Below are 25336 nucleotides of genomic sequence, written 5' to 3' on the forward strand. Positions count from 1 at the left end.
CACAAAGTCACTGTAAGCAAAGCAGCACAGGCCATTCCTAACAGGAGAGCTGAGTACCTCTTATCCCAGGCCATTCCTGATAGGAGAGCTGGGCACCTTTTACCCCGGGGTGGCTTAAGATCTGGCTAGACTTGAAGGGTCTTTTTCCTGAGCCATTACAGCCCCCCAATCTCTGGTGGAACTCTGGGTGATGGGGAATCACTAGGCACAAGGCAGCAAGTTGCACCACTTGGAAGTTGTCTTAGATGAGTTTCCTTTTTCATGGGGCTAAACACCCATTGGTAGGTGATCACCAACCCAACCTGTGGGTCGCATCCAACCTCCTGATCGCCCATGTGGGCGACTGCTGCAGCTCACCCTTTGATGTGGTAATGCGCCGCTGTGACTCTATCAGAGGAGTGACCTCTGACCTCCTGCCAGGCAGAGGTCTTCCTAATGCGGAGACAGGCTTGTCCTCCTTCAGGTGGGTAGAACATCAGCCGGGCCTGCCAGCCTCTCACACTGGGATGCAGCAGCCCCGTGAGAGGTGGCTCAAAAACAAGCACTTCTTATGTGCTGGGCCCTGAGCGAAACACAATTCTAAGCTCAGTTAGACTATTTTATTTCCATTTGACACATGAGGAGGCCGAGGCTCCAAGAAGCTAAGTAACTTGCCTGAAGTCTCGCAGCTTGGAAGTAGTCACGCTGAAATCCAGGCCATCTGATGGCAAAACCTGCTGCTAAATACTGAGTCACAGAGAAGGTGTGGCCCTCCAGCCTGAACATCCCAGCACTGCAGAGTGTGTGGAGTTCAGTGGGATGCTGGGAGGTGTGAGTAGGGGCCTCCCAGGTAGCAAAGTGCAGGGGGGGGGGGGCGGGGGGGCCGGGGGGGGGCAGGGTGGAGGAATGCCGGATGAAAGAAAATTCAAGGGGTTTCTTTGCTGTGGGGCTTGTCGGAGACTTTGATGTGCTAATGACCCACTGTGACTCTATCAGAGGAGTGGCTTCTGCCGGATTTCCCGAACTTACTTGACCAGAGTTATTTCTTTTTGGTAGACAACTTCCCCAATTTTACAGATGGTGAAATGCAGGCCCAAAGAGGGTAAGCAGTTACCCCAGGGTCGCAGAGCATATTTTTTTGAAGATCAGAAAACTCTATTCACTCCATGCCAGCCGCTTTTCACCAGCCCCTCTCCCTCTGCTCTTGGAACCCTGGTTCTTTCCCAAGCCTCAGGTGTCCACCATTACTAATGAAGGCCCACTGTCTCCCAGGCCACTGGTAGGAGGACAGAGAGAAGTGCCTGTTGCACTTCAGGGGCCTGTGCCGGGCCAGGATCCACCTTGTGCACTGTTATCATGGGAGCAAAGGGCGATGGCAGGCAGGCTGTACACAGTTTTTATGGCCTGGCCACCTCCCAGAACAGTAAACAGAGGGGTAAGCAGCTGGCACTGGAGCCCCTGGGGAGAGAAGGCCCCAGGTAAGAGACTCCCAAGAGTTCAAAAAAAAAGTATACTTTCAGTTCATATTGCTCAAGTTCCTTTTCTCCTTTATTCCCTTCTTGGCCTGATCCACACTCGCTAGTCCTTTTCAGTCTCAGTTCAAACATTACCTCCTCCAGGAAGCCTTCCAGGATAAGCTAGGTGTGTGCTCTGCTCTCACTGAATACTCTGGCTCCCTTGATGCTCAGAGCATAGCTCTGATTGGCCTTTATCCTGTTATATTAGTGTCATCTGTGTGCATGGCAGTCTTCCCCACTGGACTGGGGACTTCTGAAGAGCAATTCAGGATCCCTGAAGTCAGACCCTGAGGGGGGCTTTGTAGCTTCTCTCCTGCTCCAGCTGCCCAGACCACATATACCCTGAATGCATCCTCCCCCTCTAGATCTTGTTCCCCCACCCTGGAGATGCCCTTCTCCGTAACCTTCCCCCTCCACATCTTCCCAGGCCATGCCCTCACACCCCTCCTCCAGTCTAGAGGACAAGGACCATGTGCTTTCCAGGCCCAGCCATGCGTGGCACATGGGGGTGAGCAATGAATGTCATCTATTGAAAGAAAAACCTGAACTGAACATACCTGAAAAATTCAGAAGACTGATGTGTTGAGTCTGACGATTCTGCTTACAGAATGGACTCACATTTTTACATAGTCTCATAGACCTACTGGAATAGTGTTCTGTTTTGATCTTTCAAATGTATTTTAAAGGTGACCTTGTTGTGGGCCTAAACAAATGGGAAAGGAATACACAATTGCTGGGGAAGGTGAGGATGGTTTGTACTTCTCAAAAATGTTTCTTTAATGCTATGTATAATGATTTTTATACATTTTTGAAAAGAGAAGAAAAATTTATTCTTGAAGCTGCATCCAAGAGATTCCACTCTATATACAACACCTGTCCAGCTGTGAGCTCTGCTTGGTCTGGAAAAAGTCCTCTGGGGGCTCCCTGGGCCCTGATGGGCAGCCTGGTGGGGGTGTAGAAACCAGGTAGGGTAGACTCTGCCCCCTTCTTTCCTCCCAGGGCCTCCCTCTCAATCCAGAGGCCTCACTAAGAATGATCATGAAGGTTGGGATTCTGCAACCCAATGGAGCAGTCATCAGAGCCCAGTGCTATGGGTTTTGTGCTTAGCATCCAGCCTGGGGAGGGCTCAGCGCCCTTATGATGGGGGCAGGTAGAGGTGAGGCTGCAGGAAGAGGCAGGTGTGAGGTGACCACATTCCTCCCTCCTCAGGTCATGCTCTGCAAGCATTCGTCTTTTTTAGCTCCATCCCTTTTCTCCAGGATCAGTCTGGTCCCCACAGGAGCCTCCAGCTGCACCTCTGAACATATGGAGGAGGAGGTAGGGCCTGAAGCCTTGTCTAGGCCCCTCCCCCAACAATTTGGGGCTTGAGATGCCCATGGGCAGTTGAGATCATCCACCCTGGACTCTCTTATCCCTCAGAGGTCTAGAACACAGGAGCTGGAAGGTCTTTATCCAACAGGCTTACTGTACAGATGGGCCAAGGGGATGCAGAGGGTGGATAGGTGACTGTCCACCATGTCCCAGAACGTCAGAGCTGACTCAGCCCAGACCTCCTGGGCCCACAGGAACCACACTCCCAGCCCCCAAGTCCCCAGGTCTCCCGGCGCACAGGCTGGGCATAGGGCTATGGCAGAAACTCCTCTTTGACAGGCATTGGGGAGGAGGTGGCCAGGAGGCTAGTGTTGCTGGGGCACAGGCCCCCCAGGGACGGCCCGGCTGGGGTGGCAGTAATATCGTGGGCTGTTGGTGGCTGTGGGGGCTGTTGCTGCTGCTGTTTCTTCTTGTTCACTTTGCGCTCCTTTGCCCGCCGGTTTTGGAACCAGATCTTCACCTGTGGGGTTGGAAGACAGAGATAGAGTGGGCAGCGGGGAGAGAGTGAAGGAGAGAGCTCAAGAAGGAGAGATGAGGCCAGTGAGCCCCTATTTCTCCATGTGGCTTTGTAGCTTATCTCCTCTCCAGCCTCCCAGACCACATGGACCCTGAATTCATTCTCCCCTTCTAGACCTTGCACCCCTACCCTGGAGATGCCCTTCTCTATAACCTTGCCCCTTTCCATCTTCCCAGGCCATGCTTCTTCCAGGAAGCCTTCCCTGTTTTCCCTGTGACTGCTCCCCTAATGTAAATAGCATGTGCACCTTCTACAGCACTAATCATAGCCTGCTGTAGCCTGTGGCTAATCAGATCCCCTTACCCCTGCCTTTGGGGGCAAGGATATTGGGTTTTGTTAAGGGAGGGTGCTGGTAGCACCTCAGTTTCTGCTGTGCTGTGTGACAATGACCTGGAGACTCAACCTCTCTGTTTTCCTTCTACTGAGCTCTGTCATCTGCCTGGCAACCTAGAGACCAGAGTCCTCGCACTGCTCCTATGGCTGAGATAGGACGACACACCTGCCGTTCAGTGAGCCCCAGATTGGCAGCCAGCTCTGATTTCCGCCGGATTGTGATGTAACGGCTGTAATGAAACTCCTTCTCCAGCTCCAGGCGTTGGTGGTCAGTGTAGACCACGCGGTACTTGTCCTTGGTCCGAGTCTTACCTGAGAAGCAGAAGAAGCCGGGAAGGAAGGTGAGTTGGGAGGAGGAGGCTGCAAAAAAGGCCCAGGCAGGACCCCTAGGAGGAAGACAATCCAGGCTCCCTGAAGTAGGACCCTGAGGTGGGGAAAGACATACACCCCAGGCTGAGGGAAAACAGTCATTTCCCAGACTCAGACCCACAGACTCACAGTCTGGGAGGCAAGTGCTCCTCCCATGCCCATCAGGGAGGCAGTGAAGTGGGGAAAGCAACTAGCTCAGGGTTACACAGCAGGCTGCTAATGGAGCTGCAGCTTCAACCCAGGTCTCCTGACCCAAAGCCCTATTCTGAAGGCCAGCTCCAACAACTTTAAACCAGCAGCTTCCAGATGTGGCTGCACAGCAGCCATTCTCCAGGAGCTTGTGAAGAACACAGCTTTGCCGCATCCCTGACCAGTGAATCAGAAAGCCTGGGGGTGGAATCTGCATTTTAAACAAACTCTTCAGGTGGTTTTGACTCTGTGGTCAGATATCAGACAGGTTTGAATTCTGGAGACACGGAGGGGATGCTGAGCAGGCAAGAGTGATTAAGACTAATGAGATGGCAGCTGCTCCTTCCTCCTGTGCAAGAGAAGAGAGAAGGGAAGAGCCACTACAAGTAGAGGCGGAAGCAGAAAGAATCTGGAACTGTCCCAGGTGTGGGCTCCCTAGTTCCTGCCCAATGCCTGGGGATGGCCTCAACATCAGTCAAGGAGGACTGGGGCTGCTGGTCGACAGTGGACCCCTAGGACCTGTCAGTTACCTCAAAGGCTCTGGCCCATGATACCGAGCCCTGAACTGGGCCTGCACGAGGGGCCGGAGGCTGGTCTGCCCAAGCCGTCCACACTGCCCTCTGTGTCCAGGCACCGGGCAGGAGAGATACAGCTCATCTCACAGATCCTCACTGAGTTCCTGCTGTGAGCCAAGCACTGGGCTACAACACTGAGCAAAATACAGCGCCTGTCCTCATGATGCTTAGGTTCTAGGGAGGGAAATGGATGAAAAGAAAAATAAGCATATAAAATATTTGATACACTAACTGATAAGTGTTTCAGGAGAAAAGGAGACAGGGAAGGAGGATCGGGAATTTAGGGAGGAGACGGGTTGTGATTTTAAATAGAATGTGCTGTTGAAGGCCTTCCTGAGAAGGGGAATTTCAGCAAAGCTCTAAAGGAGGTACAGGAAAGAGTCGTGCAGGGCCGGGCGTGGTGGTTTACACCTGTAATCCCAGCACTTTATGGGTGGCTGAGGCAGGTGGATCACCTGAGGTCAGGAGTTCAAGACCAGCCTGGCCAACATGGTGAAACCCCATCTCTACTAAAAAATACAAAATATCAGCAAAGTTCTAAAGGAGGTACAGGAAAGAGTCATGCAGGGCTGGGCGTGGTGGTTTACACCTGTAATCCCAGCACTTTATGGGAGGCTGAGGCAGGTGGATCACCTAAGGTCAGGAGTTCAAGACCAGCCTGGCCAATATGGTGAAACCCCATCTCTACTAAAAAATACAAAAATTAGCTGGGCGTGGTGGCATACATCTGTAATCCCAGCTACCCGGGAGACTGAGGCAGGGGAACAGGAGAATTGCTTGAACCTGGGAGGTGGAGGTCGCGGTGAGCCTAGATTACACCACTGCACTCCAGCCTGGGTGACCGAGTGAGACTCCATCTCAAGAAAAAAAAAAAAAAAAAGAGTCATGCAGACGTCTGGGGAGAGGCTTCTAGGCAGAGGGAACAGCAAGTGCAAAGGCCCCGAGGTGGGGCATGCCTGCTGTCTGCCTGCTGTCTGCCAGTGAGGAACTGTGAGGAAGCTGATGGAGCTGAGGTACAGTGAGAAGGGGTTGGGACAGGAGACAAGGGGAGGGACTCTGGGTTTTCCTGTGTCTGGGACAGGAGCCACTGCAGGATTCTGAGCAGAGGAGACATGAAGTCTGATGTAGGTTTTAATATTACTCTGGCTAGTGCATGGAGAACAGATTTGTAGGAGGAAGGGGAAGTGCAGGGAGAGCTGCCATAACCCAAGAGGGAGGGCGGTGGCTTGGCTTTGTTACGGTGCTCAGCCTGGGGCCCAGAGCTGAGGTTAATATCAGGGCTTTCTTTGGGACTCGGATCAGAGGTCTGTCTGGAGAGAATACTGGGAGTCATGCTTGGCCTGGGCTGGTGTGGGGCCTGGCTAAGCACCAATTTCCTTTATAAGAAGCTGAGCACGTGGCTATAAATAGGAGGCGGACGCAAGCACTTCCAGACCCACACACGCTCCCACCCAGGCATGGTGGGTCTCTGAAAGACCATCAACCCCTCCCGCCTCTCCCAAGTGCCCCTACCACAGCCCAGCCTTCACCTTCTTGGGTCTCAGCCCTGGCCCTGCCTGTCCCTCAGCACCCCTGCACTAACCATCTACCCACCCCCACTCTGACGCCTGTCCCACTCCACCAAGCCCACGCAGCTTGGCAGGACAGCCACTGGGCTCCCCGTGAGCCAAATGGCTTTGTGGAGAATGGGAGACAGCAGATGTTCCTGGGCAGCTTTTCCCTGAGTTTCCTGCCAGAGCAGAGGAACCGCACCGGACGCTTCCACGTCCACTGACCTCAGTCCGCTGCCCAGCATAGCACGGGATAGCCTCGGCCTTTAGCCAGGCTTGGCCCCAGGAAAGGGATAAGGGAGTGGCTGCCCAGGCCTTGGCTCCAGATAGGGCCCCTCCTTGGCCTAGAAAATGCAATGCCGGCTCAAAAACAGTTCTGCCTAATGCCACCAGCACTGGAGACCAGCATGGCTCTGAATCCACAGACCCACTGGGTTCACTGGGCTAAAGCCGGAAGTGGTTGTCAGAGTTTAGTCTCCTCCCACTTTACTGAGGAAGAGACTGGGGCTCGCAATGGTTGCATGGCAGCTGGAGGGCCAAAGAAGAGGCCTGGTGAGCCCTTCTAGTCCAGCCTTCCTGCGTAGTCAGGGTCACCGAGGCGCAGGCAGGCACAGGCCTGCCCAAGGCCATGCCCCCTGCTCTAGAGCTCTTGCTGCCTCTCCAGGGCACAACTGCTCATGCTGCCATATTTAGGGCCCACTGAGTCTGCCATGGAGCCCCCAAAGTGTTGGTAACAGAAGCTTAAACAGCAGACCACCCTTCCATTGCTACTTCTGGGAAAGAAGAGCCCAGACCATGGTGAGGGAAGGCCGCTGAGAGCCCCAGGCTGGAGGCCCTTAAAATGCCCAGAGGACTCACAGCTACCGCCAGGAGGACGGGCCTGAGGCAGGGCATGAGGCTCCCTGCCCACCCAGACCTTGGCCTAGAGATCACAGGCAGTGGTCCTGAAGGTGCCTTTTCCTTAGAGTCTTAGCACCCACTCCTGCCTCTTCTGATGAGCAAGCCCAGACCCATGACAACCATTTTATAGGTGGGGGGAAATGGGCTCAGAAAGGGCACCTGCAGAGGGCTGTCCTGACTGGTCATGGTATGAACCAAGACTCAGGTGTCCTGACCTCAGGCCCAGCTCTTCCACAAGTGAGGGGGTCAGGAGTGAGACCAGATGGAGATAGGGTTTAGCTGCACAATTACTGCTCTCTGTCCTGGCAAGGCTGCCAGTAAAGACCGGGCCCACAGGCCTTGTCACCCCTCTTTGGGCTCTGGAGAGGAGCTGGTGGACTCAGGAACCCATTGGCCAACTTCTCTCTGGTGGAGCTGCTTGAAACACACAATTTTAGTGCAAGAAAATGGCTCTGCCAAAGAACAAAATGTTTGCTATCACACTGTGTGGCTCAGAAACCGGGGAATCCCATATGCTGTTCCAGGAGTGAGAACTGAAACATCCTCCTTAGCGCCCAACTTGGCGATATCTAGCCTCATTTAACAGGCACATACCCTCTGACCCAAGAATCCCACTTCCAGCAACTGATCCTACCAAGAGCTGCCCAAAGCTCCATCTGTTTCTGATAGCACAAGACAAAAGACAACATACATGTGTACAAGCAGAGAGCTGGTGAGAGAAGGGATGGTGCATTCATGGAGAGGAGCATTATGCAGTCATTAAAAAGAAATTTCAAAACCCCATATGTCCCAATATGGAGCAATTTCTAAGATGTGTGGGGGAAAAAAAAAAAAAAAGGCAAGACAGAATAGTGTAAATAGTAATGGTACAAAAACGGGGGAGACACACACATACCCAAACATCTGTGCACCCATACAGTTCTTTCTGAAAGAATATACAAGAAGCCAGTAATAGGGGCTGCCTCTGGGAAGGGCACTGGAGTTTGGAAAGCCACAGGTAGGAGGGAGACTTTGGGGTTTTTAAATCTTTACCAAGTGTATGTGTGAATTCATATTTTTAATGACAGCCAGGAACCCTGGGCTCCAGTCCCAGCTCTGGGCTGGAACTCCCTACTGCCCCAAGACACCTCTGAAGCCTGGAAAGGAGGGGGCAGGGAGGTGCATGAGAGCAGTGGGGTGGGGAGAGGGCCCAGGATGAATTATTTACAGGCCCCTGGGACGCTGGAGCTAAGGGGGAAGTCCAGGCTCCTATAGCAGGTGTCTGCTGAGGGGCTGGCCACTCCCAGCCACCTAATGAGTAATCCTCTGGGCCAGAGGCCAGTGAATGGGTGAGAGGGAGAATGGGGAGCCCCTTCAGCTCTTCAGGGGTGAGCACAGAGGGGAAGAGCCTTGGGTAACTCACCAAAATGGGAGGCTTTCTCTCTCCAGTTTTCGGATGTGCAGAATGTCCCATCCATGTGGATCAGGCCACCACTAGAGGTAGCAAACTCCTGTCCCCTAAAGCATGCACAGTACCGGCCAATGGCTCCCAATGCCTGACCAGCAGCCTTGGAACTGCCTGGGAAGCTTTTTCAAAGCACAGATTCTGGCCCCAGAAATTCAAATTCAGTGGGGCTAAAATGGGGCTCAAAATTTGGTACTTGAATAGTTTTCCAGGTGACCCTAACATGTGGTTGGTTTAGCTCCACAATTACTCCTCTCTGTCTTGGCAAGGCTGCCAGTGAAGACCTGGCCCACAGACCTTGTCACCCTCCTCTAGGCTCTGGAGAGGGGCTGTGGAGCCCAACAGAGGTACACTCTGTGACTCCAGAGGTGTCTTAGGGCAGTCAGGAGTTCCAGCCCAGAGCTGGGACTGGAGCCCAGAGCTCCTGGATGTCATTGAAACCAAACCTCTGGGGTTGTGAAGTGCAGCTTCTCACTGGCTGGGTAACCTAGGACAGTCTCCCCACCTCTCTGAGCCTCATTCTCTGTATTTGTAAAATGGGGAAAATTAATATTCTAATAATAGCCAACACATCCATGTGCCAGGCCCCTTGTATACATCTCTCAGTGACCCATGGAGTTGGGGACTATTACTCTATTTGACAGATGAGAAAACTCAGGGTCAGACCGGACCATGCATCAGGCAAGTGGGATTCAAAACCAGGTCTATCTGGCCTCAGAAACAGCAGTAGAACCTATCAATCAAATGGTACGAGGTTTCCTGTAGTCCTCTCCAACCCTGCAGCATAGAGGGGCTCGCTTGAGATAGACGGACAATGTCTAGCACAGTACCTGGCATGCAGGAGGTGCACGGGGAAAGAGCAGATCTTACTCGTTCCCAACAGCGGTGGGATGACCATCTGGCAAGAATGCTGGGAAATGGATCTGTGCAATGGGCGATCTGCTAGAAATGACCGTTTACTTATAAGGTCCCTTCCAACTTGGAAACGTGAACCTCCCAATGTTTGTTGATTCTCTGATTGTGTTTGTTATTGTAGCTGAAACAATTCTAAGACCAATTTGACAGTCTGAGAGTCTAGACACTGGGCCTGCCCAGCTGGAGGACGGGGACAGGAGCCACAGTGGCCTGCAGTGGGGGCTCCCCATCCAGCCTGGGCCAAGCAAGGACAGAGTGTGGCCTCTGCTCCAGCTCAATCAAATGGCCCCTAGGTCAGCACTTCCTTTGCCCTCTTCCTGCTGGGTGTGTGGCCCTGGGGGATGACCAGCTTTGGCCTGCCAGGCCTGGACCACAAATCTAGCTTCGAAAACCTTTGTGACTCCTCCCTGAGTGGTCGAGCCCCAACTGGCTGTGCTTCAAGATCCTAACCCCTAATACACACACGCACACAGTCATGCACATCTGTACACACAATGGCTTGTTAAAATACAGATTCCCAGGCCCCACTCCAGATCTACTGCATCCTAATTTCTCTGTCATCTTTAACAATGCCCCTGTGGATTCTGAACCACCAGCTCAGAAGTCAGTGGGTCCTGGTTCCAGTTCCATGCCATCTGTGTGGCCTAGAATTAGTTCCTCCTCTCCTCTGGGCCTTGGTTTCGCCTGTGCACCAGTTCAAGTGCCCTCGAGACTCTGCAGCTTTGAGCCGTCTGTGCAGCTGTGAGCCCCACTCCTGCCACCTTGCTGCCTGCCACCCCAGACAACCCCCGCAGGGAGCACATGCCCCGCACACCTTCCAGCCACGTCTCTCAGAGACCCACACTGCATGCAGCAAGAGGCGATGGGGAGCTTACCCATGTCTGTGATGCCGGCCTGGGAATGACAAATGGAAGGGCATAGGGCTTTTGGCAGGAGGGGTCAGGGGAGGTGGGAATCCTACTGCAAAGAGCCCCCATTTCCAAGATAAGGAAGCAAGTCCAGAGAGCTTATAGGTCACTTGCTGTGGATGACTGCAGGGCCAATAGGTAAATGAAAAGGTGGGAAAGAGGGGCTCAGAAGAACTGATCTCCTCACCCCAGATAATACTTGTAGGAGCGCTGCAAGGGTGGCAGGACGTGGGCCAGCTCAGAGGCGGTGGTGCTTCTGGTGAGAGGCCTAAATTGTAGCAGCATCACACTCTACTGAGGTTTGGGAAGGGCTGGGTGTTCGGGGCAAGCTTCCAGACCTTGCCTGGTGGCAGAGACCTGGGCTGTGGTCCAGCCTGGCCATCTTAGTTGAAGGACTTGACAAGTGACCAAACTTCCCTGGGCTTTCCTTCCCCTGCCTGGGGAACAGAATGGCTGTGAGAGCAGTCTGGAAAGGGTAAAAAGCTATGGAGACAAAAAGGAGAAAACAGCTACTTGCAGAAGCGGGCATGTTGGTGGAGTCCCTCATGAGAGAGAGGAATGTCGCCTAATGGGGAGCCACAGGGCCAAGAACACACTGGCCTGGGAGTGGGGAGATCTGGCTGGCCCACCAGCTGGACATGTGATCCCTTATTTGGGCCTGTTTCCCCATCTGTACCACCAGGGGGAGGGTCCTCCACTGTGCCCTAACTTCACCAGCTCTACAGTGGATGGATGCCCTTCCTGGGACATCAGGTTTTCTGCCTGACCCACAATTGGGTGCTTGTCTTGGATGATCTGGCAGTCCCAGGCTGCTAATATCATGGTTCCTCACTCAAGCCCTAGCAGGGATGAAGCTGGCGTGGGAGTGGGGAAAGGGGGACAATGGCCATGCCAGCCATTTTGGGAGTCCTGCCGCGTTAGCCAGATTCTCCTCCCCACTGTCACCCTCCTTCCTAGTTAGAGTTCTTCATCATCTCTGCACCCTCCTCCTCCAGGGCCACCTTTGCATCATCTGCTGTCCTATCTTCTTCATCAAGGTTCACAATTTGACCCAGCTTTGGGAGGTAGCAAAGAGGAAGGGACTTTAGAGTCAGACAGAGACCGGTGGCTCTCCCCCAGTCGGGCAATGTGACAGTGGTATGTTCCTGGGCAAGTCGCTGGACCTCTTTGAGTTTCAGTTTATTTATCTTCAAAATGAAGACATGAATGCTTTCTTTATATGGTAGTTATGGAGACCAAAGTGATAACCTGCTTAACAAAGCACTTATTAATAAAAACTGTGATGACGAAGATGATGATACTACAGAGACAAAGAAGCTGAAAGAGGCAGGAGAGAGGCCGGGTGCGGTGGCTCATGCCTGTAATCCTAGCACTTTGGCAGGCTGAGGCGGGTGGATCACCTGAGGTCCAGGAGTTCGAGACCAGCCTGACCACCAACATGATGAAACTCTGTCTCTACTAAAAATACAATAATTAGCCAGGTGTGATGGCGAGTGCTTGTAATCCCGGTTACTCCGGAGGCTGAGGCAGGAGAATCACTTGAATCCAGGAAGCGGAAGTTGCACTGAGCCGAGATTGTGCCACTGCACTCCAGCCTGGGCGACAAGAGCAAAACTCCAACTCAAAAAAAAAAAAACAAAAAAAAAAAAAGGCAGAAGAGATGCCTCAATGCAAGAACAAGGAGCTTATGCAGAATGGATTTCCATTCTGGGAACTCTTGAGAGAGATTTTTCTGCACTGTCCAATATGACAGCAACAAGCCACATTGATTAAATAAAATGTAAAATTCTGTTTCTTAGTCACACCAGTCATTTCAAGCGTTCAACAGTCACATGCAGCTGGTGACTGCCTACTGGGCAGCAAAGATACAGAGCATTTCCATCCTGGCAGAAAGTCCTACTGGACAAACACTGCTAGATCAAACTCCTACCAGGGTCCGGACGCCCACACTGCAACACACGCCTACTAGCTGCAAAGCAGCCAGTTCTTGCATCTGCCACCCATTTATATCCTTCCTGAGTTTTTCCACAGGGGCACCCTGAGCCCAAGACAGCCCTTTAAGATTTACAAACAGCGACTGCATCCCTTCAGGTCTTCTCCTAGGCTGAAGAACTTGAGGCCTCTCTGAACTGTTTCCTGGTGGAGTTTCCAGGCCACTGCAACCTGGCCATCTTCCACTAGTCTGGTCTGAGAGTGAAGCCCTTGCTACTCCACTGCAGGTGTGGCTCCCGAAGTCTCACATTTGAGGTGGGGCTGCAGTAAGGAGCTCTGCCTCCAGCCTCTTTCCCCCCACGCTGGCTGTGTGACCTCGGTGAAGACCCTTCCCTTAGGCCTCGGCTCCCTGAATGCTCTTTGAGGGTACGGCCATGCCATTTAGCTCACCAGCACCTATCACGTGCCTGACACAGTGAATACTTGATGAATCCTTGTTGAATACATAAAACAAACCTGCTACTTCCTCTGTTTCCTTAACTCCATAAACAGCACCTCCATCCTCCAGCCATTCAGATCAAAAGCCAAGGTGGCACCTCTGAGTCCTGTCTCCCTTGCTCCCCACATCCACCCCAGCAGCTGGCAGCTCAGCCTCCCAAGCACAGCCTTCTGTCCATCTCCATTGCTCCTAAAGTTTAGTCCGAGCCACTCATCTAATGGAGAAGAAATGTGCTGTTCTGGGGACAGAAATCCTGCATTTGAAAAAATGCTGAACATACTGAGCACCCAATAGATGCTGGTTCGCATTATGATTACCATAATAACTGCACAGTACTTATTTGATAAATAGTTCCTTACCTCCTTCATGGCAGGGGAGGTAGATGAAAAACAAACAAACAAATGAAATAATGACAAACTGGGATTAGTAGTAGGAAGGAAAGTGAGCAATGAGCTAAACTGAGTGGGGAGGTGGGGGGAAGAACCCTACTTTACTTAGCTGGGAGAGGTCTCCAGGAACAGGCCACATTTAAGCCAAGACCTGAGGTTGAGAAGGAGGCTTCCATGTCATGAACAGGGAAGGAGATTCCAGGGAGAGTGAGCAGCATGTGCAAAGGCCCCCAGGCAGGGAGGAGCAGAGTGAGGGCAGGGAGGGCAGCTCTCTGTGCGCAGGTGGACCCGTCTGCCTTGTTCAGGCCATCATCTCCAATGCCTAGGAGCAAGTTCAGGACAGAAGACACTCAGAGAATATTACTGCTTGCCTGGTTGAATGAATGAATGAGAGAGGCACAAGATGAGGCTGGAGAGGCCAGCAGATTCTGTGGTAGAGGGATTTGGATTTGGTTTCCAGAGCAGCAGGAAGCCATGGGAGGGTGTGGAGTCCAGCTTGCTCCTTCTTTCTGTTGATGGGGGGATCCATGTGGGGTGCCCCCACAAGCCTGAGGAGTGAGTGTGGCAGGGGGAGGGTCTGTCATGCTAACATGGTGACGGCCCTGACTCCGGACGTGAATGTGGTTTCCACATCCCGGGAGCTCCAACACAGAAGCCTGAGAGGCTGGCCCATTAAGATAACTTCCTACAGACCCGCCAGACCCTGCTGCTAACAAACCATTTTGGACCTTCACAATGATTCCCTAAGCTCTAAGCAGCAATATCTGCCAAAGCAGCAGGGAGAAAACACCCAACCAAAAAAAAGCCTTCTGCCACCTTCTAACTGGGTCATTCCCTTTCCCAGCTACATCTGAGCGATGAGGTGTCAAATGTAGCTTCTGCCTGGAGAATCGGTTCTAAACAGCCTGGCCCCTGCTGGGCCCCCCTCCTCCCCCAGCCTCTTACAGTACATCCCCTGCCTGGCCTCCTTTTCCCCACACCTGGCTTGGAATGTCCATGGGGAAGGGGGGTCTCGGGCTCCCCTTCCTGAGTGTGTGGCTTTATTTCATAGATGCTTGCTGGGCTGTAGACTGGGTGTAAACACGGTGCTGCCATGTCCTCGCTGTGTGAGCTTGAGCAGGCCACCTTACCCTCTCTAAGCCTCATTATCCTGATCTATAAAATGAGTCTAATACTAGATCCTTACACCACTCAGGGCTATCATGAGACTTAAGTGAGATCACCCACGCAAAGTTCTTGGCACAGTGCCTGGCATGCAGTAAAGATTTAGCCAATGCCACAGTTATTTGCTCTCTTGTGAGCTCCTACTATGTGCAAGGCAGGGTGAGGATGGGACTGATTAGGACTGGTCCTCGAGGGACTACAGATGGTAAGTGGCAGGCATAAATAAGACAATGAAAGTAGAGAGTCAGTGGTAAGTGTCATGAAAACAAGGGCCTGATACAGTGCTTAGGAGGGAGGAATTAGGGAGGGCTTCCTACAGGAGACAGCCTTGGAGAAGGAACAGCATTTGAGCTGGTGAAGAGCAGGTTCTCTGAGCAGCATTTGAGCAGGAGATGGAAGGGACGGCAATGCAGGTCGAGGGACCAGACTGGAGAGGCAGGGAGTTTGAGGTCTGCGCTCCAGTGCACCTGCTGAGGACTGGTTGAGGTGGTCACAGGCACCGATGCCCTAAGCAACTACTGTGTGCTAGCTGCAGGGTGGTGCTTTGCAGGCATCTCTTTCGAGATGCAATCCTATTATTATCCTGTTACAGTGGAGAAGCCCAGGCGTGGCGAAATGATCCAAATTAACTTGCCTGAAGCTATACAGCTTCTTGTGGAAATTCAATTCCAGGTCTGAGACTCCCAAGCCCCGGCTCTTAACTTGCCTTATCTAGTCAAAGTAGCAGGAGAATGGCTTCAATAGATGGTTGAGGCCAGTTCTGAAGAAGGCTCTGATTGCCACAGAAATGGAGCTAGATTTTACAACAAAGAAATGGCATAACATGAAATGGCAATTCCATGTCAGTAGGGAGCCACAGAATGCTCCTGAGTAGGGCACGTGCCTTGAGAAGGTAAATATGGCAATGGTTTTAGAAGACAGCTGGAACATCACAGAGAGGCTGAAGGTGAGAGAACAGGCTGGTGGCTGTGGCAATAGGCCAAGGGAGAGAGCCTGCAATGTGGGAGGAGGGGAGCATTCATGCCCTTCATGGGCCTCAGTTTCCCCATCTGAAAGCTGACGGAGTTGGACCAAGATCTAAACCTTGTTCCCACAGTCTCATCCGTGTGAATGTCTCCCTAGTCCTGAGACCTCAGCCACCCCAATGGGCTATTAACCTGTGGAGCAGGTTTATTCAAAGGAATTGGAGGCTGAGCCTTCCATGGAAGGATGATGTGTAACCCTCCTAATGAAAATGCTGATATTTAAAACCCTCCTCATGAAAATGCAAAGAGAAAAGGAAAAAAAAACAATGTCTTGTAGTCATTTCCTATCCTGGCCTCAGTCAAATGATACTGATCACTCAGAACTGATTAATATTGTCTTTAGGAATCAGAGACTGATTGAAGCCCAACAGCCTCTCTCTCATCTTTCCCATTGTCACCGCCCCCTACTTAGAAGAAACTGAAGTCTCAGTCCCAGCCTCAGCAACCCCACTTCCCCACATGAGTCGGGGTACCATCCAAGTGGAGAGACAGAGGCAGCCAGGTTTCCACTGACCTGAACTGCTTGGCTAGACAGTCACAGGTCCCAATCCTAGGACTGGGACCTCAGAAACCTGTGTGAAAGCTAAGATCTCACCCACCCCCCGTTCCCCAGAGATGTCTTTTGTCCCTCACACTTGCCCTGTTCATTCACTCAACAAAATATATCGAGCACCTACTAAATGCCATGCACTGAGCTGGGTGCCAGGATGCAGTGGTGGGTTAAGCAGACATAGCTCTGGACCTCATGGGAATGGACAACATACAAACAAGTGTAAGTAAGTGAGTAGACTGGAATTAGTGCTTTGAAGGAAACACAGCAAAGACTCGTGATGGTTGTAGCAGGGAGTCCACTTTGGGAAATGGTGGAGGGCTTCACACAGGAGGTGATGATTAAACTAAGATCGGAAGGGTAAGAAGGATCCACTCCTGCAAAGAATCAGGGGAAAGAGCGTTCCTGGAAGAGAGAACAGCATGTGCACAAGCGCTGCAGTAGGACTTGGCAGGTCTGAGGAACTAAAAGAAGTCTGGAATGGCTAGAGCTTGAAAGCCAAGGTGAGGGCAGCCAGGGATGAGGTCAGGGAGGCAGGCAGGTGCAAATGCTGTAGTCTTATAGACCTCAGGAAGGAATGTGGGGTTTATCCTACGTATGATGGGAAACCATAGAAAAATTCTAAACCAATCCTTCTCACATCCAGCCCAGCTCAGCCCCGCTTGTGTGAAACTGGAACATTCCTCACAGTCTCTGTACCTTGGTTTCCTCATCTCCATGTGCGGTCTCTAACTGTCCAGTTTGTCCATTCTCGAATGCTGGAGGCTCAGAAGTGGGGGAAGAAGGGGCTAGCCAGGATTGGTGGCAGGCCGAAGATCTGGTGGCCAGTGCCAGTGGGGATTGGGAGGGCAGTGGCATGCACTGATCCTCCTTCAGCTGTCCTGGACAGCAGCATTGCACAGGAACTGCCCCTGGAAACCCTGTGCCTTCATTGCCCAGAAGGAGAAACTGAGGCCAAAGACAGGAGGGGCTTGGCCTCTCTTTCAGGGAGAGTCAACAGTTTCAACCCAATTCTGCCCCCACTTCAGGAGCACCAGATAGAGAGGCAGCACCTTCTAGCTTCAAGGTCAGGGTTCCTACATCTTCTGCAGAAGGCGGCTAACCTGGCTCCTAGGCAGTCCCTTTCCTGGAGCCTTGGGAACCCCCAGACCTCCTTCTGCTTTTCCCTCTACTCTCAGAGAGCAAGGGGGGAAATGCTTTTTTGCGTGCGGCAGACTCATCTGCCTGCAGACAACAGTTTTCAAGCGACTTTTGAGACCAGAGGATGAGCCAGGTTCAGCAGCTCTTGTGCCCAGAGGCACGAGGTGATTTGTACAGAAGATCCTGCAGGATACACCAGTCCTCTGACCCCCATTGACACACTCCTTTTCCCTTATACAGTGATGGCCTCTCTCCAAGTCCCTACCCATAGGGAACCTCCCCATTCATCTCCAAAGTCACCGGATGAGCAGGAAGCAGCAAGTGGAACAGAGGAGCAGGAAACGCAGGCTTCCTTCTCCAGAGCCTCACAGACTGGGAACTGCAGGATCCTGAGCACTGGTGATGCCACCACCTTCTCTCATATAATACAGGGTTCTTAACCCCGGATTTGTGGATAAAGCTTCTGGGAGCCTCCAGAACCCCTGAAATTGCCCAATGATGCAACATTTTTTTCCCTAGGAAAAAGATTTGTACCTTTCAGCAGATTTTTCAAAGGAGTCCTTTTGTAACTTAAACAAGAGTACAAACCACTGCATAACCTCCCTTCTCTCTAATTTCACAGATGGTAGAACTGAAACCCAGAAAAGATGACTGATTTAAGAGGAGCTGTTGTATAGAGAATTAGAGCACAGACTTAGTGGTTAGTCCTCCTGGGTTCAAATCTCGGCCCCACTAGTTACAGGTTATATGTCCTTGGGCAAGTACTAAAAGTCTCTATGCCGTAGTTTCTTCATCTTAAAATGGGGGTGATAATAGTACCCACAATGATGTTTTAAGAGTTAAAGGAGTTAATGCATGCAAGATCTTACTTAGGTCATGCCTGGTCCGTTAGTAAGTGTTCCAAAACATTAGCTGTTATTTAATCAAGGCCACAGAAGCAAGCGGCAGAGTCTGGTTCCCTGTACCTCCCTGGAGGCAGATAGGAGGTTCTGTATCCCTGGGACTTCCAAGAAGGGTATATGTGGCCAGAACCTGTAGCTCCTGATCAAGGCCAAGCCAGTATCTGCCCCGAGGCAAGCTGAGGGTGTGTGGGGAGACGGGGGTGAAGAGTGTGAGGAGGTGGGGGAAGTCCCAGGCTTATTCCCAGCTGGGGGAAGGAGAGGAGGGGCTGGACATCAAAGGGTGGGCAGGCCAGCTTCCCGCCCCCAAGGCTAGGTGGCCTTTGTCAGGACAGGCCGGACACAGTCGGGACAATGGAACATCGTGTTCACTTTCCGGCCAACAGGAGTCACTACCGAGTAAGGCAGAGCCAGTTACATGACAAAGGGGGGACCCATAACGGAGGTCAAGCCGCCCCTCATTAAAGTTGGGCCCTTTGTCCTGCCACCTCCCCTGCCTTTGAAGAGGGCGGATCAGAGAGGCCTGCCTGGGGGCAGGAGGTTCACAGGCTCAGGAGCCAAACAGTAGCCCCCTTCCTACTGCTCCCGCTTCCCCTCCCCCGGGGTCAAGAGTTCAGGGAGGACCCTGGGAAGGTAAGGTACAGACCCCTTGCCGCAGTCTGGCCAAAGAGGGCTCTTTTTCAGCCTGAAAGATATGACCCAGCAATCTCTTGACTGTATGATGGGGAGACCCAGCCCTGGCCAGGAAAGTCACCTGCCCTGTTCACAGTTAGCGAATCGTCCCTTCTGGGGCGAACTTGCCGCCTTTGCCTAGGGTTGGGTTAGGAGTGGAAGAAGCAGATGAAGAGCCAGTGTTGCTAAATGAGTGTAGGACACCAGTCTGGGAGCCTGCGTTCTAGTTCGGGCCTTGCTCCGCGGCCGCAGGCGCATTTCCGCACTTCGCAAGGGGTCTCGGTTTCCCTATCTGTAGAGAGAGAGGGTTAGGCTGAGCTGCTGAAGGCTCCGATAGCCTGAGACTCAGGAGAGGGAGCTCAAAGAGCAGCCCCCCGGGGCGAGAGTGGACAGGAGGGCCACACTCCCGGGAACCCGAGCAGGGCCGGAGCAGAGGTCAGACACGGGGCGGCCTGGGCCGCGCCTGAGCACCTGCAGGTCCAGAGGTGCAGGGCGAGGGAGGGGTCCTTACCGCTGCCACTGCCGCCTCCGGCCGCCACGCTGCGCCGCATCCACTCGTAGGGCGTCCGCCTCTGCGCTCCGGGCGAGGACGGTGTGCCCGGGCCCACGAGGGGCTGCGCCAGGAGGCCCGGGCCGGGCCCAGGGGGCGCAGGCACCGGGCTAAAGTCCGGAGGGGGCCCGAATGCCAGCGGAGCTGGGCTGGCGGCAGGGGCCGCGGGGCCCGGGCCGTAGGCGGCGGCCCAGTCGTCTTTGGGCGCAGGGAAGGGCGCCCCCCAGGCCGTCGGGGGCGCGGGGGCCGGCTCCAAGTGAGAGTAGCTGGGGAAGTCGGGGTACTGCGGGGGCGCCGGGGGCGGGGCCGGGGGGCCGTAGGCTTGCGGGCCCAAGCCCAGGCTGGCGGGCCTGGCGGGGCCAGGGTACACGGGCGAATCCTTGTCCAGCACATAGCCCACATACATGGTGGCCGCGGGGCCCCCCGCGCATGCTGGGCCCTGGAGCCGCCGCTGCCGGCCGCCCCGACGACAAGCAACCGCTCACCTGAACTCGCCTGTCCTGCCGCCGCGCCCGCCCCACCCAGGCCTTTTATAGCTCCGGGCCGCCCGCGGCCCCAGCCGAGGCGGGTTTGCATTTCAAAGCGGGGGGAAGCCTCCGGGCCGCGAATCAAAGGGGGAAACCCGTCGGGGGCGGGGGGTTCAAAAGGAGACAAATTGCCGCCCCAAGCGGGAGGTGGACTGGCCAAGGCCTGGAGGGGGTGGGGGCGCGGAGGGCGCGTCTTGGGCGAGGGTGGAGGCCGCGCTGCGAGTGGAAATCACTTGCCAGGGGGCGGCCTAGCGGCCTGAACACCTTGTCCTTCCAGTGGCCGCGTGGACGGCCCTGCAGCCCCATTTTACAGGTGGAGGAACAGGCACCCAGGGGCCAGGGGATTCTTGGCCAGCTTCACACAGTGACCAACTTGAGGTGAGGGGAAACGCAGACTTCAAACAGGGCTCCGGTCTGTAGGATCGCAGGTCCTTAATCTTTCGGCGGGGAGGGGTCACGACCCCTCTCGTCATGGAAGCTGTGGATGTTTTTCCCTGGGGAAAAGCACATATGCACATACATACACGAGTCTTCTTTACAGTTGGGGGACTGCCTAGGTTGGCCTTCTAGAGAAAGTTCTCAAAAGGCTGTGTGTGTGTGTGTGTGTGTGTGTGTCTGTTGGGGGGGGTCTTCTGGGGACATTGCAGGAAACTTTTAGCAAATTATCTTGATGACCCTCTACCCTCTTTTTTTAATTGAGAAGTTTCAAGCATACACAAAAGTAGAATTGTATAATGAACTGCTGTGTACCCATCACCCCGCTTCAACAACTATTAAGGTTTTGTCACACTTATTTCATCTACTCCCCGCTTTTCTGAAGTATTTTAAAACAAATTCCAGACGTCATGTCATTTTACCCCTACATACTTCAGCACGCATCTCTAAAATACATGGACATTTTCTTACATAATATGCCATTATCACATCTAGCAAAATTAACACAAATTCCTGGGTATTACCTAACACATAGTTCGTATTCAGAGTACTCCAATTGATTCAAAAATGTCTTTTTAGCAGTTGGTTTGTGTGAATCGGGATCCAAAAGCCCTGATCCATTTATTATGGCTGGAGCCCCCTTGGGATTTTAAATGCATCACATGTTCCTCCACCCCATATTAAGGACTGGCAAACATTTCATAGTTACCTAAGGGGGAGTGGGGGATGGGAACACTTGAGGGGGTGTCAGTGAACTGGGAGTGGGGGCAAGGCTGAGGGATTTGGGGAAGAATGCATGAAGGACAGGAAGTCAGGTGGGGTCCCTCCCCACAAGGGCTTTGTGCCAGGGAACTGTGCAGAAGCACCCTGTGGGATTGGATGGGCCCACATTTCCTGGGTTCCTCTCATTGTGCAGGGATGTGTGGTCCCCCGAAGAAGGTCAGAATCAGGGTCTTATCTGTTCAACCCGTCTGTCTCTTGGGTCACCATATTAGCTGGGGGCTGGTAGGTATCGTCTCAGGGCTGGGCAGATGTTTCGGGATCAGGACATAATTTGCCGGGCCTGGAGCAAAATAAAAAAATATAAGGTCCCTTGTTCGAAAATGATTAAAGATTTCAGGATGGTAGCAGCAGAGCATTCACCTGAGCCCGGGGCGCTTCCAGACACTGGGCTCTGTGTGACTGCAATGGTGACCCGCCCAAGAAGCTGGCCCTGGTGAGACTCTTGCTCTTCTGGAGTTCTGATATGTGATAGAGCCGGAGACTCAGCCAGCACAGGGCTCCCTCCGCTTCCTGCTCAGAGGAACCCTTTCCATCGCACAGGTAGAAGCATTGAGGCTCAGAAAGGAAAGGACTAGTGCCCAGTGTTTGCAGCAAAATGAAGGCTGCTTGTAGGAGAGGGGAAGGGAGATCCTGGCTGTTGCTGACCGGGCGGAGCCCTTGGCTACCTTTCGGGAGCACATGGCTGTCCACATGTGTGCAGATCAGCACATGACACAGATGAGCACATGGCTGCCTCAGCAGGGAAGATCCCACTTTCCCAGGTCAGGAAGTGGATGCAGTGCTGAAATGTTTCTCAGAAGTCATCTGGAGCTCTGGGCTCTGCTTAGGACTCAAGTTTTCAAGGGATTGGTGGGAAATTGGCAAGTACACAGAGGAGGGAGAAGAGGCCCAAGAGGACTGAACTCCACTTTCTGAGCTGAGAGAACAGGGACTGCTTGGACTGCAGGAAGAGAAGACCTGGAGTGGGGTCTGAGTCTGAGGAGGAAGACAGGGCAGCCTTGGGACCTCAGGGAGGAAGCTGCAGGCTACAGATGTGGATTTCAGCCCACCTATACGTAAGAAAGTGCTCTGTTAGGGGCCATCTGTCAGGAAATGGGCTGTCATGAGAGAGAGTGAGCTCATCATCACAGGAGGTATGTAAGTGACTGCTGGAGGTCAGTCTCACGTTAGAGATGCTGGGGAAAGGATGTCTATCCTGGGGGAAGGGTGCTCTCTAGGTGCCCTCTACTTTCAAGAGTATGTTCTGTCAGGCCTAAATGGTAGGCTTAAGGGTTAGAAAGGCATACAAATTCATTTCTTTATGTATTTATCCATTTGAAAAATATGTATTAACACATCTCCTTTGTGCTGACACTATGTTAGGTACTGAGTGAGTTCCTGCTCTTGCAGTACTTATAGTTGGGGTCTGGCAGGGGTGGACAGGTATGAATCAAATAATCACAAATAAAGGTAAAGTTACATCTTGGCAAGGGCCAGGAATAGGGAGGTTTGACCCAGAGGGAGGAGTCAGGGAAGCCTTGCAGGAGGAAGTGACACGTGAGTCAAGGCCCTGGGGAGTGGGGAAGGGTGGCAGGGGTCAAGGGTCAGTATGAACAGAGGCCCTGAGGCCCGAGGGGACACTTGTTCTCCTAGCACTGAAAGGCCAGTCTGGAGTGGTAGAGGCAAGAGAGGAGTCCGGCAAGGGACAGAGCAGGCCCTGGTGGGACAAGCCTGATGAGGGTGTAGAAGGGTATTATGTAGGGGTTAGAGTGGCTGAGGGCATTGGCGGGAAGACAGCTGTGGCTGGTGTGTGGAGAATGAGCCAGAGGAGAGGCGGGGCGCCAGAGAGCAGCAGGAAGCCGGGCAGGGGTCCAGGAGTGGTGGAGATGGTGGCCAGGACTAGGTGGTAGCTGAGAGCTAGGGGCCAAAGCGGCAGTCCTTTCCCAGCAGAGCAAAGACTGTTTTCCTGATCAGGCAGAGGGCAGAGCCAGGGACCCCCAAGACCTGGGGAGCCCCTCCAGCTGCTCTGTGGTCCCCTCAGTAGTGTGCCCTCCCAGGGTGGATGTCCCTCCCACTCCATGGACACATCCTGGGTTGGGCCCCCACCCTTCCTGTGGATTCCCCGGTACTGGGCTTTCTGACTCCTAGCTCAGTTCTCTCTGAGATTTCAGGGTTTGGCCCTTAACATTTTGCTGGAGTAATAATAACAACAATAGCACTGCTATGTATTAAGCATTTACTAAGTGCCAGGCATCATGTCAAGCCCTTTGCATGTGTTATCTCAGTTCCTTCTCACAGTAGCACAACTAGGTGGGGTTGATTGTTAGCCCAATTTTGCAGGGGAGGAAGCTGGAGCTCAGAGAAGCAAAGTCACCTGCCTGAAGTCACACAGAAGTCAATATCCTAGCTGGAAGTTTTGCTTTTTCTTTCTTTTTTTTTTTTGAGACAGAGTTTCACCCTTGTTGTCCAGGCTGGAGTGCAGTGGAGCAATCTCGGCTCACTGCAGCCTCCGCCTCCTAGGTTCAAGCGATTGTCCTGCCTCAGCCTCCCAAGTAGCTGGGATTACAGGTGTCTGCCACCACACCTGGCTAATTTTATATTTTTAGTAGACACAGGGTTTCTCCATGTTGGTCAGGCTGGTCTCGAACTCCTGACCTCAGGTGATCCATCCACCTTGGCGTCCCAAAGTGCTGAGATTACAGGCATGAGCCACCATGCCCAGCTAAAGTTTTTCTTTCTTCTACATCTGGCCCCCGCTGCCAGGATAGTGAGCTGTGTGTGCCTCCCTGCCCCCTAGTTTGTTAGTTGGGATTTTGCTTAAACAAATAGCTGGTTCCTCTTCCTCCTCTGACTTCTTCATGCAAAAAAGCCTCCACTCTCCCTTCGCCCTCACCCCTAGGTGGACCCCCTGTAGAAGTCCTGAGCCAGCCCTGATGTGGCAACCCAGTTTTCCCCCAACCAGGACACTGTAACCTTGTTTAAATGACCCAGGCTGGGAGTCTGAAATTGCAGGTCTTCCCACCTTGGCTTCTGACTCGCCTTGTGACCTTGAGCCCCTGGGCCTCAGTCTCCCCCTGTGCTCACTGGGACTGGGATAGCAGTCCAGTGTGGTTCTGTGCATGGAGAAGGCCCTGTCTACCCTGTCTTGTGGACAGCCTCTTCCTCTCTGACATCCCCTGCCCCTGGGAGTGGCTGTTTATTGGACCCCTCCTTCTTCTGACTCCTGGGTAGGCCCCTCTTCCCCCTGGAAGCCCTCCCTACAGGCTGCTCTCACACACCCAGCCAGGGCCTCCTGGGGTGGGGCACAGAGCTGATGGCCTCATAAAGATCTTAGTGATAACTTGGTTTTTCAATCAGGTTTATGGCCCTAGAAGAGACAAGTTTCTGGGCTCAGCTTTCTGTTGGAAATAGTTTGCCTAAGAGAAGTTGGTGGGCACCAGGGCCAGTGTTAGGCCCACTGCGCCGCACCGCCAGCCTCTTGAAGTTCTCTCTGGACTGTAGTCCAAGAGCTTTGGACTGGGGGCCCGTCCCAGCCAAGCCTCAGTCTCGCTCTGTGACCTTGGACACGTTAACTCCTCTCTCTGAGTCCCTGCTTCCACCTCAGAATCAGGGATCTTAATTCCTGCCCTGCCCACCTCCAGGTAGGGACAGATGCGGGGAGGGAGGGGGGCTCCTGTGAGGCATCTTTGCCTTCCAGAAGCCTCTCTCCTCCCAATGCCTTTCTCCTCCTCCTACCCCTCCAGGGGCTAGGGGCGCCACCTGCTGGCACTCCTGGGTACTGCTGGAGGACTCGCCAGACAGCTGTTGCCTTGTCTCAGTAATGCCCAGACGCCACTGATTGTCCTAGGGAAACAGAGGTGTAGGGAAGCGTGGCAGACCCCAGGACACAGACACTTAGGTAGCAGAGGACATGCTAGAACCGGAGGCCCAGGGCATAGATGTCCTTATCAGAGGAGCACTGTTCAGAGGATACAGAGGCCAGGGAAGGAAAAGGGCCATACTGTGAGTCAAGTGGCCACGCACAGGCTGGGACCCTGAAGCCCAGACTCCCTGTTGAGATGCATTCCTGCAGCCTCTCAGGTGGATAAAGAGTTGGGGGAAGCACGGAGCAGGGGTGTGTGTGCACGCAGTGTTCAGTTCATAATCGGCCACTGCAGCCTCCACACTCGTCCCCTGCCTCCCTCCTGCCCTCTTTAGTACATCCTCCGCAGTGCACCTTGGTGAC

General features: G+C 53.3%; 1 protein-coding gene across 1 annotated transcript in view; it reads right to left on the reverse strand.

Moving 5' to 3' along the window:
- Nucleotides 1–2066: 2066 nt before the first annotated feature.
- CDX1 (caudal type homeobox 1) overlaps nucleotides 2067–25336 on the reverse strand; it is a 32335-nt gene continuing 9065 nt past the window's right edge. Inside the window, exons 2-4 of the mRNA XM_008014969.3 lie at nucleotides 19349–21412; nucleotides 3884–4029; nucleotides 2067–3327 (exon numbers count right to left, since the gene is read on the reverse strand). Of these exons, the coding sequence (XP_008013160.1) occupies nucleotides 3121–3327; nucleotides 3884–4029; nucleotides 19349–19793 (798 nt within the window). The 5' untranslated portion in view covers nucleotides 19794–21412 and the 3' untranslated portion in view covers nucleotides 2067–3120. The remainder of the gene's footprint in view (nucleotides 3328–3883; nucleotides 4030–19348; nucleotides 21413–25336) is intronic.

The sequence above is a fragment of the Chlorocebus sabaeus genome, chromosome 23 (assembly GCF_047675955.1).
Source record: "Chlorocebus sabaeus isolate Y175 chromosome 23, mChlSab1.0.hap1, whole genome shotgun sequence".
Classification (NCBI taxonomy): Eukaryota; Metazoa; Chordata; class Mammalia; order Primates; family Cercopithecidae; genus Chlorocebus; species Chlorocebus sabaeus.